Consider the following 18,111-nt stretch of genomic DNA (forward strand, 5'->3'; position numbering starts at 1 on the left):
GAATGTTTGCCTGTTACTGTGTTGGAAGCCGGCTTGAGTCCCCATGGGGAGACAGGGTGGGATCCAAATGAAGTTTGTTGTTGTTGTTGTTGTTGTTGTTGTTGTTGTTATGTTATTGTTGATACCGTATTGTTTTTGTTGCCCCTACTTTTCCACTTATAGAGCTAGTTTATTGTTTTTCTTTGAAATACGCTAAATATTCAAAAACATTTAACATACTGATGCCTCGATTAATGAAATTTTATTGGTATCTTTTTTTATTTTGAAATTTACCCATAGCTGCTGCATTTCCCACCCTCGGTTTATACTCGAGTCAATAAGTTATCCCACTTTTTGGGGGTAAAATTAGGTGCCTCGGCTTATATTCGAGCATATACGGTAAGTTTATCCAACCAATTGTGTAGCCATGAATGTATTTGCTGATTGAGCAAAGGCAAGTGCAGTGGCCGAATCTTACAGAATTCTGGTGTTAGGAGTGCCATGACTTGAAAATGCTAATCAAGATTTCCATATGAATTTGCATCTTTTACCTGTTGCCAAGGTGAAGAATACCATCCAGACACTCTACTGTACAAATGGTGCAGGGGACATGCTCCTCGGTTGCACACCTCTTCTAGTTCAATGTGTGGCTTCTTGAGATTTCGGCAACGTCGGGGTGGGAAAGTGATCAATTTGCCACTGATGCTTTTCTCACTGCATTGCATCTCTCGCCTCCTTAAACCTGGGCCACAGGTAACTGAACACTGGATGGCAAAGCACACAAGAATGCTTCAATTAACAACATTGATGTGTTCCTGGCTATTGCCTCTTTAACCAAAAAAATGCTACCAAAGGCAGAAATCATATAGAAGCAATAAGAAAATATTCCTATACCACAAAGAAGAAGAGCAGTTCAGTATGTTTCAGAAGTAATATTATGTCAATGCAGAGTCAGGGGTGGCTATATAAGCATATAGGTAGATAAATAGATGGCAGATAGAATTGTGGACTTTCTAGACCAGGGGTCCCCAAACTTTTTAAACAGGGGGCCAGTTCACGATCCTTCGGACCGTTGGAGGGCCAGACTATAGTTGGCCACCGAGCAATAATAATAATTAACAACAACAACAACAACAACAACAATAATAAAGAGGGTTGGAAGAGACCCCTTGGGCCATTTAGTCCAACCCCCTTCTGCCTTTATGCACCAAAAGCACAAGCACAGCAACCCTGACAGATGGCCACCCAGCCTCAATGTTAATAATAATAATAATGATGATGATGATGATGATGATGATGATGATGATGATGATGGGATTTGGAACACAATACTCCTGACCTAACAATTGTGTTAAAAAACAAAGTATGGATTGTCGATGTTGCAATCCCAGGTGACAGAAGGATTGAGGAGAAACAACTGGAAAAGCTGACACGATATGAGGATTTAAAGATTGAATTACAAAGACTCTGGCACAAGCCAGTCAAGGTTGTCCCAGTGGTGATCGGCACACTGGGTGCAGTGCCTAAAGACCTTGGCCTGCACTTAAACACAATCGGTGCTAACAAAATTACCATCTGCCAGCTACAGAAGGCCACCTTACTGGGATCTGCAGCGTTATTCGCCAATACATCACACAGTCCTAGACACTTGGGAAGTGTCCGACATATGATCCAATACAACAACCAGAAGAGTGTCTGCTGTGGACTCATCTTGTTGTGTTTCTAATAATAACAACAACAACAACAACAACAACAACAATAATAGCTTTAAGAGAAGAAGAGACCCTTGGGTCATTTAGCCCAACCCCCTTCTGCCCTTGTGCCGTGGGGGCCGGATAAATGGCTTCGATGGGCCACATCCAGCCCTCGGGCCTTAGTTTGGGGACCCCTGTTCTAGACATTAGGGTTGTTGTATGTCTTTCGGGCTGTTTGGCCATGTTCCAGAAGTATTCTTTCCTGACGTTTCGCCCACATCTATGGCAGGCATCCTCAGAGGTTGTGAGGCATGGATAAACTAGGCAAGGAAGGAAAAAAATATATATCTGTGGAGAGTCCAGGGTGTGACAAGAGTCCTTTGTCAGTTGGAAGCCAGCGTTAATGTTGCAGTTAATCACCCTAATTAGCATTGGAAAGGTTTGTCTCTTGCCTGGGGGGCATCCTTTGTTCAGAGTCATTAGCCGTCCTTGGGGCTCCTCTGCCCTCAGGGTATTGCTTCCCATCTACTGTTTTGATTTTTGAGTTTTTTTAATACTGGTAGTCAGATTTTGTTTATTTTCTAGACATTAGTTGAAGTCTTCTTCCAAAATGCATCCAGAGATGACTTTTTCTTTCAACATTCCCAACTTTTAAAAAATGTTCTTCAATTTTGCAGCCAAACTAACAAATCAGAATGCTGGGATAGCTGCTAAGGCAGGTTTGCCTGTCCTCTTTCTTTTGCTATTTCCATATGCTCCATACAGAATTCTGGAGGAAGGTGACATTTATTTTGCCTTGCACATACAGTAAGACTGGCTAAAGTAGAATCCTTTTCATTGTTAACTAATAAGGTGGGACAAGAAAGTAGATATTGCTTGGAAAACTTACCAGATGTCTATTTCATGAACCATACTTTTCTAAAATTTGCAAAAGAATCATTTGTATTTGAAAAGTGGAAGCAAAAGTGGGCCCGGGCTGTGCTGCAGGCTGGTGAGCAGCCAGCTGCAGCCAGCTGCAACAAATCACTCTGACCAAGAGGTCATGAGCTCGAGGCCAGCTCGGAACCTACGTTTGTCTTTGTTCTATGTTAAGGCATTGAATGTTTGCCTTATATGTGTAATGTGATCCGCCCTGAGTCCCCTTTGGGGTGAGAAAGGCAGAATATACTGTAAATAAAATAATAAATAAATAAATAAAAAGAAGTGTATCAGACAATGTCCACTTTATAGAAAAGATCAGCAACCTCAATCTAAGCACCAAGGACATCCTGATCAGCTTTGATGTGGTGTCCCTTTTTACCAAAGTCCCAGTAGCTGACACCCTCACACTAATCAAACAAAACTTCCCAGAAGACATCACAGCCCTGTTTCACCATTGCCTCACCACTAGCTACTTTCAGTGGGACACTGGATTCTATGAACAGAAGGATGGAGTGGCCATGGGGAGCCCTCTCAGCCCAGTAGTAGCAAATTTCTATATGGAATACTTTGAAAAACAGGCCCTAGAAACAGCACCAAAAAAGCCAACTGTTTGGTTCAGATACGTAGATGACACCTTCACAATTTGGAGCCATGGAGAGGAAGAACTCAGCAAGTTCCTGGATCATCTTAACAGCATCCACCCAAACATCCAATTCACCATGGAAAAAGAAAAGGAAGGAAAACTGCCATTTCTAGATGTTCTGGTCATCCGCAAACCCAATCAACAATTGGGCCACACAGTTTACAGAAAACCTACACACACAGATAGATACCTTCATAAAAACTCCAACCATCACCCAAGTCAAAAAAGGAGCACAATCAAAGCCCTGACAGACCGTGCACAAAGAATCTGCGAACCTCACCTCCTCCAAGGTGAACTAAACCACCTAAACTGGGCTCTACAGGCCAATGGAGACTCCACCACAGACATCAGAAGAGCTGCAAGGCCAAGAACAAGCCATGAGAATCAAGACAAAGATCCACCCAGAGGAAAGGTGTTCTTACCATACATCAAGGGAACTACTGACCGCATAGGCAAATTGATGAAAAAGCACAACCTACAAACTATCTACAGACCCACAAAGAAAATCCAACAAATGCTACGGTCAGCGAAGGACAAGAGGGATCCTCTCTCCTCTGCAGGAGTCTACCGGATACCATGCAGCTGTGGACAAGTCTACATAGGGACCACCAAACGCAGCATTGCCCAAACACGAGTCAAAGAACATGAAAGGCACTGCAGACTAACTCAACCAGAGAAATCAGCCATAGCAGAGCACTTGATGAACCAGCCTGGACACAGAATACTATTTGAGAACAGAAAAATGCTGGACCATTCTAACAACTATCATGTCAGACTACACAGAGAAGCCATTGAAATCCACAAGCATGTGGACAACTTCAACAGAAAGGAGGAAACCATGAAAATGAACAAAATCTGGCTACCAGTATTACAAAACTCCAAAATCAAAACTGTAGATGGGAACCAACACAATAAGGACCTGACTGAACAAAGGATGCCCCCAGGCAAGAGACAAAACATTTCCAATGCCAATTAGGGTGATTAACTGAAACATTAATGCTGGCTCCCAGTGACAAAGAACTCTTGCCACACCTTGGACTATACACAGATATATATTCTTTCCTTTCCTTACTTAATTTATCCATACCTCACAACCTCTGAGGATGCCTGCCATAGATGTGGGCGAAACGTCAGGAGAGAATACTTCTGGAACATGGCCACACAGCCCGAAAGACATGCAACAACCCTGTGATCCCGGCCATGAAAGCCTTCGACAACACAATGTCCACAAGGTTGTTTCAATATGTGTGCCGCTGAAAATTACTCATACACACCATTTGAATATAAAAGGGGGATATTTTTGTGCAGACTCTCCACCAAAAGATCAAAATCTAGTGTAACACTAAATAAAATGTGGAGAAATAGAAGGAAACTTGGCAAATTGGTGCCATTTTCTTTATCTGGTGCTCCAGATATTGTTGAACTCCAAGTCCTGGAAGCTCTGTCTAGGAAGTGCAATGTTGAGGAATGAAAAGAGGTGCACCCCGAGAACGTCTGGAGAGTATCCTTATCCCCACCAAACTTCCTTGGTTGTGAGAAAATCATCAGCAATACAATACAGGATAATCAATGGAAAAATTCACGGAAGGTTCCTATCACGTTCTCATATCACCTTAATATTTTCCATTAAAGTGATATTAATATCACCTTAAAATTTTCCACGGAGCCCCCGATAGCGTAGTGGATTAAAGTCTCATGACTTGAAGGTTGGGCTGTTGACCTGAAGGCTGCCAGGTTCAAATCCCACCCGGGGAGAGCGCGGATGAGCTCCCTCTATCAGCTCCAGCTCCATGCGGAGACATGAGAGAAGCCTCCCACAAGGATGGTAAAAACATCAAAACATGGGCAACATCCTTGCAGACGGCCAATTCTCTCACTCCAGAAGCAACTCAAGTTGCTCCTGACACGAAAATATATACAGTAGTCTCACTTATCCAACATAAACGGGCCAGCAGAATGTTGGATAAGCGAATATGTTGGATAATAAGGAGGCATTAAGGAAAAGCCTATTAAACATCAAATTAGGTTATGATTTTACAAATTAAGCACCAAAACATCATGTTATACAACAAATTTGGCAGAAAAAGTAGTTCAATACGCAGGAATGCTATGTAGTAATTACTGTATTTACAAATTTAGCACCAAAATATCATGATGTATTGAAAACACTGACTACAAAAATGGGTTGGATAATCCAGAGCGTTGGATAAGTGAGTGTTGGATAAGTGAGACTCTACTGTATATATATTTTTCCATGGGTACAGTCTCATCAGCTGCTCCACCACAATTCAAAACAAACGGATTCTATGCAATCTCATCTCAAAGGGACACTATAATTAACAAGAGCAGTTTTAACAACAGATGTTGCCAGAAAATCATGCCTTTTATTTCAATAAAAAATTGTTTTATAAATAAACACTGGCTTGTTAGTATCTGAGCCCGTATAAAACATGCAAGTTGTTTTACCTCGCTCCATGAAGAAATTACCCACTGAAGCCGATCATTTTTGGGACACCGTCCCAAAACACACATCTGTTGTGTTTCTGGTTTTGTTCTGCTGTTGCACATATTCTCTGGCAGGATTTTCAGTATGGAGGGTCCTGCACTTTTGCAGAAAACATCACGTTTTATAACACCTCTTCCACATGTTTTGGAACACTTTATAGGGATGGGAAAAAGTTTGATGTTAATGACTTAAATTATTTTCAGTGCAGTTTTAAGCTGTGTCATGATTCCTCAGAATGATGCATGATTGAAAGAAATATATATCTGCCATTATTCTGAGTGTTGGTGTAGAATCATAAAGCCCATCTGCATGGGCCAAATGAATTGAAGAGGAGATGAATGGCCTCTGTGGTGTCTACATGATGCATAGGGTCCATTCACCTTAAAGCAGTCTTGTTCCACATTAAAAAAAAGTCTCTGAAGTTCCAAAACTTGCCCACACTCTGTAGTGATGTGAACAGTTGGGATGATTCCTATTTATTTATTTTATTTATTTATTTACGGGGACTCAGGGCGGATCACATTATATACATATAGGACAAACATTCAATGCCCATATACACATAGAACCGAGACAGAGACAGACACAGAGGCAATTTAACCTTCTCCTGAGGGGATGTTCGATTCTGTACAAAGAAAGGATTCCCTGAAATGCACAGGCAAGAGGCCACTATAGCTAGAAATGTAATCCAATAATATGAACTATAAAACAGTAATTAAACCAAAACATAATCCATGTGTTACCAACACACATACATTCATAGAAAGTAAAACTCTATATTCAGACTAAAGTAAGTGAATCCTTTTATGAAATCCAATGTTTTAGACTTGTTTAAAACATTGGATTTCATAAAAGGATTCACTTACTTGGACGTTTAAATTTGGACTCACAATTAGTGACTTATACAGTCCTCCATGTGGAACATGAACTCTGGTGGGCATTGGACTCACAAACTCTGAATATAGAGTTTTACTTTCTATGAATGTATGCGTGTTGGTAACACATGGATTATGTTTTGGTTTAATTACTGTTTTATAATTCATATTATTGGATTACATTTCTAGCTATAGTGGCCTCTTGCCTGTGATGTTCGATTCTGGCCACAGGGGGGAGCAGCTGCTTCATCATCCACTGTGATGGCACTTCCTCATTCCAATGTCGTAAATTAGTTAAATCTGCCTCCCCACTTTATAAGTGGTACCTTATTTCCTACTTGATAGATGCAACTATCTTTCGGGTTGCTAGGTCAGCAGCCAGCAGGGACTATTTTTTATTTTTTAACTGACTGGGTGCTCACCCCGCCACGGGCTGGCCTCAAACTCATGACTTCATGTTCAGAGTGATTTATTGCAGCAGGCTGCTCACCAGCCTACGCCACAGCCTGGCTCTTTTTCTCCTTTTAGACTTTCTTTTTCTCTCATAACTTAATCATTCCAACTAGTATCACTACAAGCAATGAGCAATGACTACCATCAGCTTCACAGAAGTCCTCTCCTGTGTATCTGCCAGATGAACTAGTGACAGTGGTAGAACAGAAAGAAGAATCTCCCCAACTGATCTCAAAGCATGGGCAGGTTTTATAAGAGATAGTTTGGTACCTTGTAGACAAAATTTTGGAGTGGTCCAACATGGTCCAACTATGTTCTTATCTATAATAACACTCTGTAACTAACATTGGCTATTTCTCTAAATTACCTGAGACCACGGTCCAGGACTCCATTCCGGCAGACAGTCTTGAGTATTACATGTTTGTATCTGTGCTGGAGTTGTAACTGGGCAAAGTGCATGAGGCACAATGTTCTCCTTCTGAAAAGCCCTTTTCTGGACACACTGGATCTGACGACTTTTTTGTCCTCCACCACAAGACCTGCTGCAAGCATTCCACTCACCGGCTGACCAGCTTCAAGAAAGAATGTATTTGTTATCCAAGAAACAAACAATAGATTCAAAAGAGGGGTTGAGGGCTACAGAGCAGCTATGCACTAAAAAAAACAATGACAGGAAGAATATAAGGATTATGTTCTGGTACAGCTGTACCAGAAACTTCAGCTTTATTTTCTTTCTGCAAAAGTTTGTAAAAATAGGACAGGCCACCTGTCAATCACCATTAAGTTTGGTTCTGTCCCTTGTTCAGGGCTCTGGGAGGGAAGGAGCCATTTTTAAGTTAGTCTCACTTAGGAAGCTCAGCTATAGGACGTAGACCAGCTCGTCCCGTAAAAAGCTTCATATTTCAAAAACACCAGGGATAAAGACCGTCCAGGGATACAGAACAACAGCACAGAAACATCTGCAAGCCTTGGCTGGTAGGTCCACTCGACAACCAGATGCACTTGGGAGTCGGCAGTGGGTCCCAGACCAGCTAGGCCCAGATAATAGATAGCCTGGGAGAGGTTATAAGAGGGTTTTCACAGTTATTCAAAGCCAATCACCTGTCCTGTGGGGACAAGACTCCTTGAAGATTTATTATTTGTTCGTCAATAAAGACTTTGTTATTTCTTTAAAGACTTCAAGGCCATCTTTTCAGGGAAATTCCTGACCTTTCTTTAGGCACCCTGGCTTCCCGCTGGGCGTAAAGCGTACGTCCTGTATAATAGACAATCAGTCACAGGCCCAGCGTGTGACAGAACAGATTATATTTATATATATATTTATTTTTATTTTGAAATTTACCCATAACTGCTGCATTTCCCACCCTCGGCTTATACTTGAGTCAATAAGTTATCCCAGTTTTTTTGGTAAAATTAGGTGCCTGGGCTTATATTCGGGTTGGCTTATACTCGAGTATATACGGTAAATTGAATGACCCATATTGTCCCTTCTGATTCTATGGTTTTGTGATTCCAGGATTTTGAGGAGAATGAGATACTTTGCATTATCTGATATAGAGAGCTCTGCTCTACTCCACATCCGGGAAAGAATTTTAAGCCTCAACGAAACCACATCCCATTCAATGAAGCCATGCCAAGAAAAGTAAGAACACAATGATACAATGTTATAATGTGGATATACCTATGCTCTCAGGCTGGTGTAGTTCTGATGCTGGTTATGAGGATACAAAGCACAATTTTGAGACCAGATTTCAACCTCTAAAGCAGGGGTCCCCAAACTTTTAAAGCAGCAGGCCAGTCCACAATCCTTCGGACTGTGGAGGGGCCGAATTATCATTTGAAAAAAAAAAAGAACAAATTTCTATGCGTACTGCACATGTCTTATTTGTAGTGCAAAAAACAACAACAATGAAAGAACAATACAATATTTGAATATAAGAACAATTTTAACCAACATAAATTTATCAGGATTTCAATGGAAAGTGTGGACCTGCTTCTGGCCAATGAGATAGTCAAGTTGTTGTTGTTGTTGTTGTTGTGCACCTCCAAGTCATGTCAGACTTTGGGTGAGCCCGAGTCTAAAATTATTCATTTATTTATTTACTACATTTATTTACTACATTTATATCCCACCCTTCTCACCCCAAAGGGGACTCAGAGCAGCTGTATGTACATACAATATATTATATTATTAGCATAGCATATATATTACTATATATTGAACTATACCACTGTACTGTAATATTATATGTAATATATAACATATAATTTAATATTATTATATGGTATTATTATTAGTATTATATTGTATAACATATTTTAATCAAAATTATATGTATATATAATATATTATTAGCATAGCACAATATTAGCATTATATATTACTATATATTGAACTATACCACTGCACGGTAATATTATATATAATACTAGCTGTGCTCGGCCACGCGTTGCTGTGGCGAAGTATGGTGGTATGGGAAATAAAGTATTGAGGAATTGGTGGTAGTTAAGGTAAAGGGTAAAGGTTTTCTCCTGACATTAAGTCCAGTTGTGTCCGACTGCACACTGAAGTGGATCATATGGCAGTGTGGACTCAAGATAATCCAGTTCAAAGCAGATAATATAAGATTATAAATGGGTTATATAGCTGTGTGGAAGGGCCTTGAGTTTACACTGCCATATAATCCAGTGCAAATTAGATAATCTGTGGAAGAAGCCTAAGTGAGGCCTAAGTCTGCCTGTCCCCTAACTGAACCCTGGCTCTCCCTTGGCTGAGTCGGTTGCTAGGAGACCAAGTGGGCAGAGATTAGCCCTCTAAACTGGCAGCAATTGGATAAAAACAATTATTGCTCTCCCTCTAATTAGGACTTTATTTTTCTTTTCTTTTTGTTGTATCAACCTAGAGGCGTGGATGATGGGTTGTGTTGTCAAATTTCAAGGTTGGGGGGCCTGTAGTTTTGTTGTTTTGTGGGTTGCCGTGATGCCATCACTCATTTATATATATAGATATAACATATAATTTAATATTATTATATGGTATTATTTTTAGTATTGTATTATATTTTTATCAATATTATATGTATATATAATATATTATTAAAACTGATATAAAAATATTATAAAACGGAGGGCGGGGGCCACGTAAATGACCTTGGAGGGCCGCATCCGGCCCCCGGGGCCTTAGTTTGGGGACCCCTGCTCTAAAGGAACGAACTTTGAACACAGGGTGATAGGATTGCTCTTAAAGCCTTTAATGTATTGATTTAATTTCATCTTTCTCTTCTCTTTCCTCCAAGGCATTCAAGGCAATATCTATGTTTTCTCTACCACGTTTTAACTTGAACAACCAATCAATATATTACAAGAAGGGTAAGAAATATGTAGCCTTCAAGACGAATTGAGACTACAACTTTCTTCAATCTTGACCACTTGCCAATCTGACTGAGACTGATGGAAACTGGAGGTCAGCAATATTGAAATGGCCACAGTTGAGTGTCATCTGGTAAGGTTCAAGAACTTGGATCTAAATCCAACTAAACCACATAGTCTCTCACCAAGCTCTTTTCATTTGACATCCTTCAAATCAAGGAAGAAATAAATAGTTGGCTATACTGAGCAACCTTGTCATTAGACTGTGGAAGATTTAGACAGTGATCGCTGGTGGATAATTAAAAATGGATTTATTTTAAAAGAAGACAGCAAATTATTAATCCAGTGACCACTGGCAGACAAATATATCTTTAAGAAATGCCAGAGGCTTCAGAAATTTGACATACAAACTCCTCAAACTATGACTCTTAAAAATGGGATTTAAGGTCAAAAGAACCTTTCAAAGTATGATTGCACACTCTTGGTATTTATTTTATTTATATTGTGCCTTTATCTCAGAATGGGGAGCCAAAATGACTCTCAAAATATTTTTACAGGGGTAATAAAATATAACCACCTATTATATTAAAAATGATGGCAGTAATGAAATTATCATATTAAAACAACAGAATTCACAAGGAATTTAAAATTGCAACAGAAAAATGCAAGGCACATCATTTTTCTTTTAAAGACCCTCCTTTCAGTAGCTGCCAAAAGCTTTCCTTAAAAAAACCCTTTTGCTTGTTAAGGTGATTTTAGCCTTTCCTGGGTCAAGAATTCAATATCTGAGTTCATTGAATTCAGCAGTTTATTGAACAACACTGCACTTGATGGACTAGAGCTTGAAAACCAAGAGATCCTGAGCAAGCAATTATGTTTACATAGAATAAAAATCTATGACATATAAACAACAATAAGGATAAAACATACTTCTAAACTACATATGCCACACTTGGTCTTTCTTAAATGTAAAACCTTTCTAAGGACCAAATAAAATACATTATACAGAAAACTCTAGGATCTCCAAAACCAGGAAGGACATTGAGAAACAAATTGGAAATAAAGAGTGGAAATAACTTCAATGTATTAATGTCATTATATCTTGGAATGTCATCAGGAAAGAAGTGTCTATAGACCTTGAAATGATTGCTAAATTATCTCCTAGAACAGTGGTGACTAAGTGTTGTTTTATCTCAGCTGCCAAAAGGTATGGAAGACAATTTGAAATGACACAGCAGTGGAAGTTACGGAGATCTGAGAACCTGCAAAAGTGTCATGCCCTATCTACACTGCCATATAAAATACAGATTATCTGCTTTGATCCAAAGGAGGAGACTCATATAATCTAATTAAAACAATTAATCTGGATTATATGACAGTGTAGATCCAGCCTGAGAGAGGAAAAGAGTCCCACCCCTGGTCTGAAGAAAACATACACTCTTAATTCAGTAGGAATAGACACAAGCCTTAGCTCAAACCTTGTTAATTAATTAATTTATTTATTTACTACATGTATATCCCGCTCTTCTCACCCCGAAGGGGACTCAGAGCGGCTTACAAATCAAATGAACATACAATATATTACTAGCATAGCACAATATAAGTATTAAATTACTATATTGTACCATATCATTATATGGTAATATTATTAGTAATATTACATCTATATATATAAAAGAGTGATGGCATCAGGGCAGTGGACAAAACAACAAAACTACAGGCCCCCCAACCTCGAAATTTCACAACACAACCCATCATCCACGCCTCTAGGTTGATACAACAAAAAGAAAAGAAAAATAAAGTCCTAATTAGAGGGAGAGGAATAATTGTTTTTATCCAATTGCTGCCAGTTACAAGGCTAAGTTCCGCCCACTTGGTCTCCTAGCAACCCACTCAGCCCAGGGGACAGGCACAAGAGTTTGGAGAGACCCCTAAGGGCCATCCAGCCCAACCCTTTCTACTATGCAGCAGGACACAATCCAAGCATTCACAACACATGGACAACGTATAAATACTATACAATACTACACAGGGACATAGACCCCCTCTACCCTCACCACTTTCACAGTACACAAACAACCAAATGCATACTCAACATAAAGACAACCATAGAACAGACATTCAATACCACCACTACCTCAACAATTTCTCACCAACACCACCAGACAAAACCATAGCAACGCGTGGCCGGGCACAGCTAGTTTAATATATAATATATAATTAATATTATTATATTGTATTATTAGTAGTATAATATTATATTCGGGCTGTGGCGCAGGCTGGAGAGCAAGCCAGCTGTAACCAGCTGCAATGAATCACTCTGACCAGGAGGTCATGAGTTCGAGGCCCGCTCGGAGCCTATGTTTGTCTTGTCTTTGTTCTATGTTAAAAGGCATTGAATGTTTGCCTATATGTGTAATGTGATCCACCCTGAGTCCCCTTCGGGGTGAGAAGGGCAAAATATAAATGCTGTAAATAAATAAATAAATATGTACCGTATATACTCAAGTATAAGCCGACCCGAATATAAGCCAAGGCACCTAATTTTACCACAAAAAAACTGGGAAAACATTGACTCCAGTATAAGCCAAGGGTGGTAAATTTCAGAAATAAAAATACATACAGTAGAGTCTCACTTATCCAACATTCGCTTATCCAACATTCTGGATTATCCAACGCATTTTTGTAGTCAATGTTTTCAATACGTCGTAATATTTTGGTGCTAAATTCGTAAATACAATAATTACTACATAGCATTACTGCATATTGAACTACCTTTTCTGTCAAATTTGTTGTGTAACATGATGTTTTGGTGCTTAATTTGTAAAATCATAACCTAATTTGATGTTTAATAGGCTTTTCCTTAACCCCTCCTTATTATCCAACATATTCGCTTATCCAACATTCTGCCAGCCAGTTTACGTTGGATAAGTGAGATTCTACTGTACCAATAAAATTACATTAATTGAGGCATCAGTAGGTTAAATGTTTTTGAATATTTACATAAAGATCAGATTTAAGATAAGACTGTCCAACTCTGATCCAATCATTAGTCTCATCTTCTTCAATGTAAATGTGCTTATGTATCCTTTTAATAATAATAGAGTAAGATAATACATGTAATCATAATAATAATAATAATAATAATAATAATAATAATAATAATAATAACAGGAAAATAATACATGTACTAATAAATAGAGTAAAAGAAAAATGCAATAATAATAATAAGATCAGAGTGAAATAATAAATGTATTATTAATAATAATAAAAATAGAGAAAAATCACAATGGAAATCACACTTTCACTTTGGTCATGCAAAGTTCTCGAAGGAGAGCTACCCCATGTTGTGAAGGATGCTTTATTTATTTTGAAACTGCTGAATGCTCTAGTTCTCAGTCTGAATTTTAAACGAACTGTCCAAGGTCCTAAACCAATTTAAGGGACAGATTTGGGATACAGGTCTGGCTTAATATCTAGAACAAAGAGAGTCCTCAGCGATTACAATTCAGTTTTGTCTGGAGAGTTTCAGCTGCACCAAGCACATTTATGATCTACCCACACAGCTTCAAAGTGCACATGCCGTATACAATGAAGGCAGAGGCATGCAACATTCACTACTTGTGTGGCTTTTGCATCAATTAAAATAAATGCTATGTTTAAGAAGTTGCCAAGGGAAAAGCAGCAGGAAATGTAATAGAAGGCTTTTCTGTCTGCAAGGTCCAGATACCATGGATAGTGAAATAAATGTCTGGCAGAAGATTAATCACAGGAAAATAGATTATTTGGCTAGGGATATTACTTCAAATTAGTTTGCAGACAATGGTGTAGGCTTAAGGCAAAGCAATGAAATTGCTGAAACTATCACAGGACATCTTACCCTAGTTAAATCTTATCGCTGCTTTCTTGTGGTTCTACCATTATTCCCTTTTAGATTTTATGCAGTATCTGCCTCTCTTCTCTTCTCTTTTTCTTTGTGTCCATATGTTTGTTTAAATGCCTAGATCTCTAGATGTCACTAAACATAAATAAGCACATGCATCCACACATATCTGCATGTTAGTGAAATAGTTTTTAGTATATAAATATAACATATTTGAGTCATTTAAAGCTGATGAAGCATTGACGGATAACATCACAGAAAAACCCTGAGAAAGCAGTTGCCATCATTTTGTGACCCAATTGGTCCAAGTATGGGATGGGCTTTGTCTCCCACCGGAAATAATCCCTTCAAAACACATGTAAAATATTTGCACAATCTATATATATAAAAGAGTGATGGAATCCTGGCGACCGACAAAACAACAAAACTAAACACCCCACAACCTCGAAAATTGGCAGCACAACCCCTCATCCATGCCTCTAGGTTGATACAAAGAAAAGAAAAATAAAGTCCTAATTAGAGGAAGAGGAATAATTGCTTTTATCCAATTGCTGCCAGTTAGAAGGCTAAGCTCCGCCCACTTGGTCTCCTAGCAACCCACTCAGCCCAGGGGACAGGCAGACTTAGGCCTCACTTAGGCCTCTTCCACGCTGCCTATAAAATACAGACACCACCAGACAACGCCACAGCAACGCGTGGCCAGGCACAGCTAGTATGATAATGTTTCCTTTGATGAGCAGTTTAGAGGTCAAGCCAACTACAGTAGAGTCTCACTTATCCAAGCCTCGCTTATCCAAGCCTCTGGATTATCCAAGACATTTTTGTAATCAATGTTTTCAATATATTGTGATATTTTGGTGCTAAATTCGTAAATACAGTAATTACTACATAGCATTACTGTGTATTGAACTACTTTTTCTGTCAAATTTGTCGTATAACATGATGTTTTGGTGCTTAATTTGTAAAATCATAACCTAATTTGATGTTTAATAGGCTTTTCCTTAATCCCTCCTCATTATTCAAGATATTCGCTTATCCAAGCTTCTGCCGGCCCATTTAGCTTGGATAAGTGAGATTCTACTGTACTTAGGCTGCTCCTTTTTTTACTCTGTTGTAGCCACTTGAAGCCTCGATTCCAACCCTGGATAGATGACATCAGATCTTAAATAATGAAAGTTAAATGTAGATTTATGGAATAGATGTATACGCATAACACTTACTAGGCTGGACAAGGATTTCCATTACATATTTTTGTCTCCGTCAAAGGTTTGGTCTTTGGGCCACAGAGGGAGGAATTGACTCGGGTTTGATGATCCTGTAAACATACAGCTTTCGATATCAAGTGTCCTAAGAAAAAACCCAAGAGAAATAAGATGAACACTAATTGAATGGAGACATGTAAGAATAAAATGGAGCCTCCGGTGGCTCAGTGTGTTAAAGCGCTGAGCTGCTGAACTTGCAGACCGAAAGATCCCAGGTTCAAATCCCGGGAGCGGAATGAGCACCTGCTGTTAGCCCCAGCTCCTGCCAACCTAGCAGTTTGAAAACATGCCAATGTGAGTAGATCAATAGGTACTGCTCCGGCGGGAAGGTAACAGCGCTCCATGCAGTCATGCCGGCCACATGACCTTGGAGGTGTCTACGGACAACGCCGGCTCTTCACCTTAGAAATGGAGATGAGCACCAACCCCCAGAGTCAGACATGACTGGACTTAACGTCAGGGGAAACCTTTACCTTTACTTATGTTATTTTTACTCCTTTATCTAGCGTCAGGCCTGTAGCGAGGGGGGGGGGATTAGGGATTCAACCCCCCCCTGAAATGTTTCAGGTTAAAAAAAAACCTGGTTTACTCATGAATTTTAACTAGTTAACCAAATCCCCATGCTAAGTCTATGAGACGTAAAACATTAAGAGTCCCTCCAGGCACTATCTCAAGCAGATATTGACAGGTCTGAACCCGGGGGGCGGGTGGGTTAGGGGTTCAAACCCCCCCCCCCCAAATTTTCAAAACCCCTCCCAAAAAATTTTTCTGGATACGGCCCTGTCTAGCGTACTAAGCATAATAAAATTAAAACAGACACAACACCCGAGCAAGTGATAACGAAACCAGGGGAAAAACCTTGTTGTGTACCAGTTCTTGTCGTTGCAAAGCCAATGAAGAATTCCTTTGAATATAGAAACTGTTATCTTGGAGACTGAATATCTTTACTACAATTGACATTGGCCCAAGATTCTACGCAACTCCAGGAATTATATGGACTTGGTTGTCTCTTTATGTCTGTTATTTACTCCTGATATAGTATACTTTGTGAGATTATGACATGGAAATTGTACCTTTGTTTATGATATCCTGAAAGCAATTTTGTTATATGCAATATAGTTTGAAGAGAATTACTCTAATATAGAGTTGTAGAAACCTGATTTGTATTACATTTCTTGGGATTTTTACAAGAGTGTATATACACATACAATATTGTTCTGTATTATTATAGATATTTGTGCATTATCAGCTGGTCTCCTCACAACTACTTTAGGTAAAGGTTTTCCTCTAGTCATGTCCGACTCTAGGGGTTGGTGCTCATCTCCATTTCTAAGCCGAAGAGCCGGTATTGTCCATAGACATCTCCTAGGTCATATGGCCGGCATGACTGCATGGAGCGCTGTTACCTTCTCTCCAGAGCAGTACCTATTGATCTACTCACATTTGCATGTTTTCAAACTGCTAAGTTGGCAGAAGCTGGGGCTAACAGCAAGAGCTTACTCTGCTCCCTGGATTCGAACCTCCAACCTTTCGGTCAGCAAGTTAAGCAACTCTGCAATTTAACCCACTAAGTCTCTGTGGGGGGGGCAAGTTACTTAGTTGTATTTTCTAGTTTAATAGGTCAATAAATGACCCTTTATTTTTCTCCATATACAGTAGAGTCTCACTTATCCAACACTCGCTTATCCAACATTCTGGGTTATCCAAAGCAATTTTGTAGTCAATGTTTTCAATATATTGTAATATTTTGGTGCTAAATTTGTAAATACAGTAATTACTACATAGCATTACTGCGTATTGAACTGCTTTTTCTGTCAAATTTGTTGTATAACATGATGTATATGGGGCCGGGCTGTGGCGCAGCTGGCTAGTAACCAGCTGCTATAAATCACTACTGACCAAGAGGTCATGAGTTCGAAGCCTGGGTCGGGTTAAGCCTCTGACCATTAATAGCCCCGGCTTGCTGTTGACCTATGCAGCCCCGAAAGACAGTTGCACCTGTCAATTAGGGAAATTTAGGAACACTTTATGCGGGACGCTAATTTACAACACCACAAAACTGCCAGCAAAACACGAGGAAAGGAATGAGGAAGTACAGCCACTACTGGACGGTGTACGAAGTACAGCCACTATTGGACGGTGAAGCAACAGCTCCCCCTGTGGCCGGAATCATGAAGCTGGAAAAATGTTTAAAATGCCTCTGAGTCTGTCTAATGTATGTTGTTTGTCTGTTGGCATTGAATGTTTGCCATATATGTGTTCATTGTAATCCGCCCTGAGTCCCCTTCGGGGTGAGAAGGGCGGAATATAAATACTGTAAAAAAATATGTTTTGGTGCTTAATTCATAAAATCATAACCTAATTTGATGTTTAATAAGCTTTTCCTTAATCTCTCCTTATTATCCAATATATTCGCTTATCCAACATTCTGCCGGCCCGTTTACGTTGGATAAGCGAGACTCTACTGTATCTTGTGTCTGGCCTCTTTATTTCACGGTGGGAATTCAATACTAAATGTGAATTTGA

General features: G+C 39.5%; 1 protein-coding gene across 4 annotated transcripts in view; it reads right to left on the minus strand.

The window, feature by feature from the left end:
* Positions 1-18,111, minus strand: part of adamts18 (ADAM metallopeptidase with thrombospondin type 1 motif 18) — a 111,706-nt gene that overhangs the window by 12,965 nt on the left and 80,630 nt on the right. For all 4 annotated transcript variants that reach the window (XR_010000535.1, XM_062961583.1, XM_062961582.1 and 1 more), the window contains 4 exons: positions 15,544-15,670; positions 7,439-7,643; positions 5,704-5,895; positions 531-743 (listed from right to left, as the gene is read on the minus strand). Coding sequence is in view for 3 of the 4 variants with exons in the window: in XM_062961583.1 (XP_062817653.1) it covers positions 531-743; positions 5,704-5,895; positions 7,439-7,643; positions 15,544-15,670 (737 nt within the window). In the remaining variant the exon portion in view is untranslated. The remainder of the gene's footprint in view (positions 1-530; positions 744-5,703; positions 5,896-7,438; positions 7,644-15,543; positions 15,671-18,111) is intronic.

The sequence above is a fragment of the Anolis carolinensis genome, unplaced genomic scaffold, assembly GCF_035594765.1.
Source record: "Anolis carolinensis isolate JA03-04 unplaced genomic scaffold, rAnoCar3.1.pri scaffold_9, whole genome shotgun sequence".
Lineage (NCBI taxonomy): Eukaryota > Metazoa > Chordata > Lepidosauria > Squamata > Dactyloidae > Anolis > Anolis carolinensis.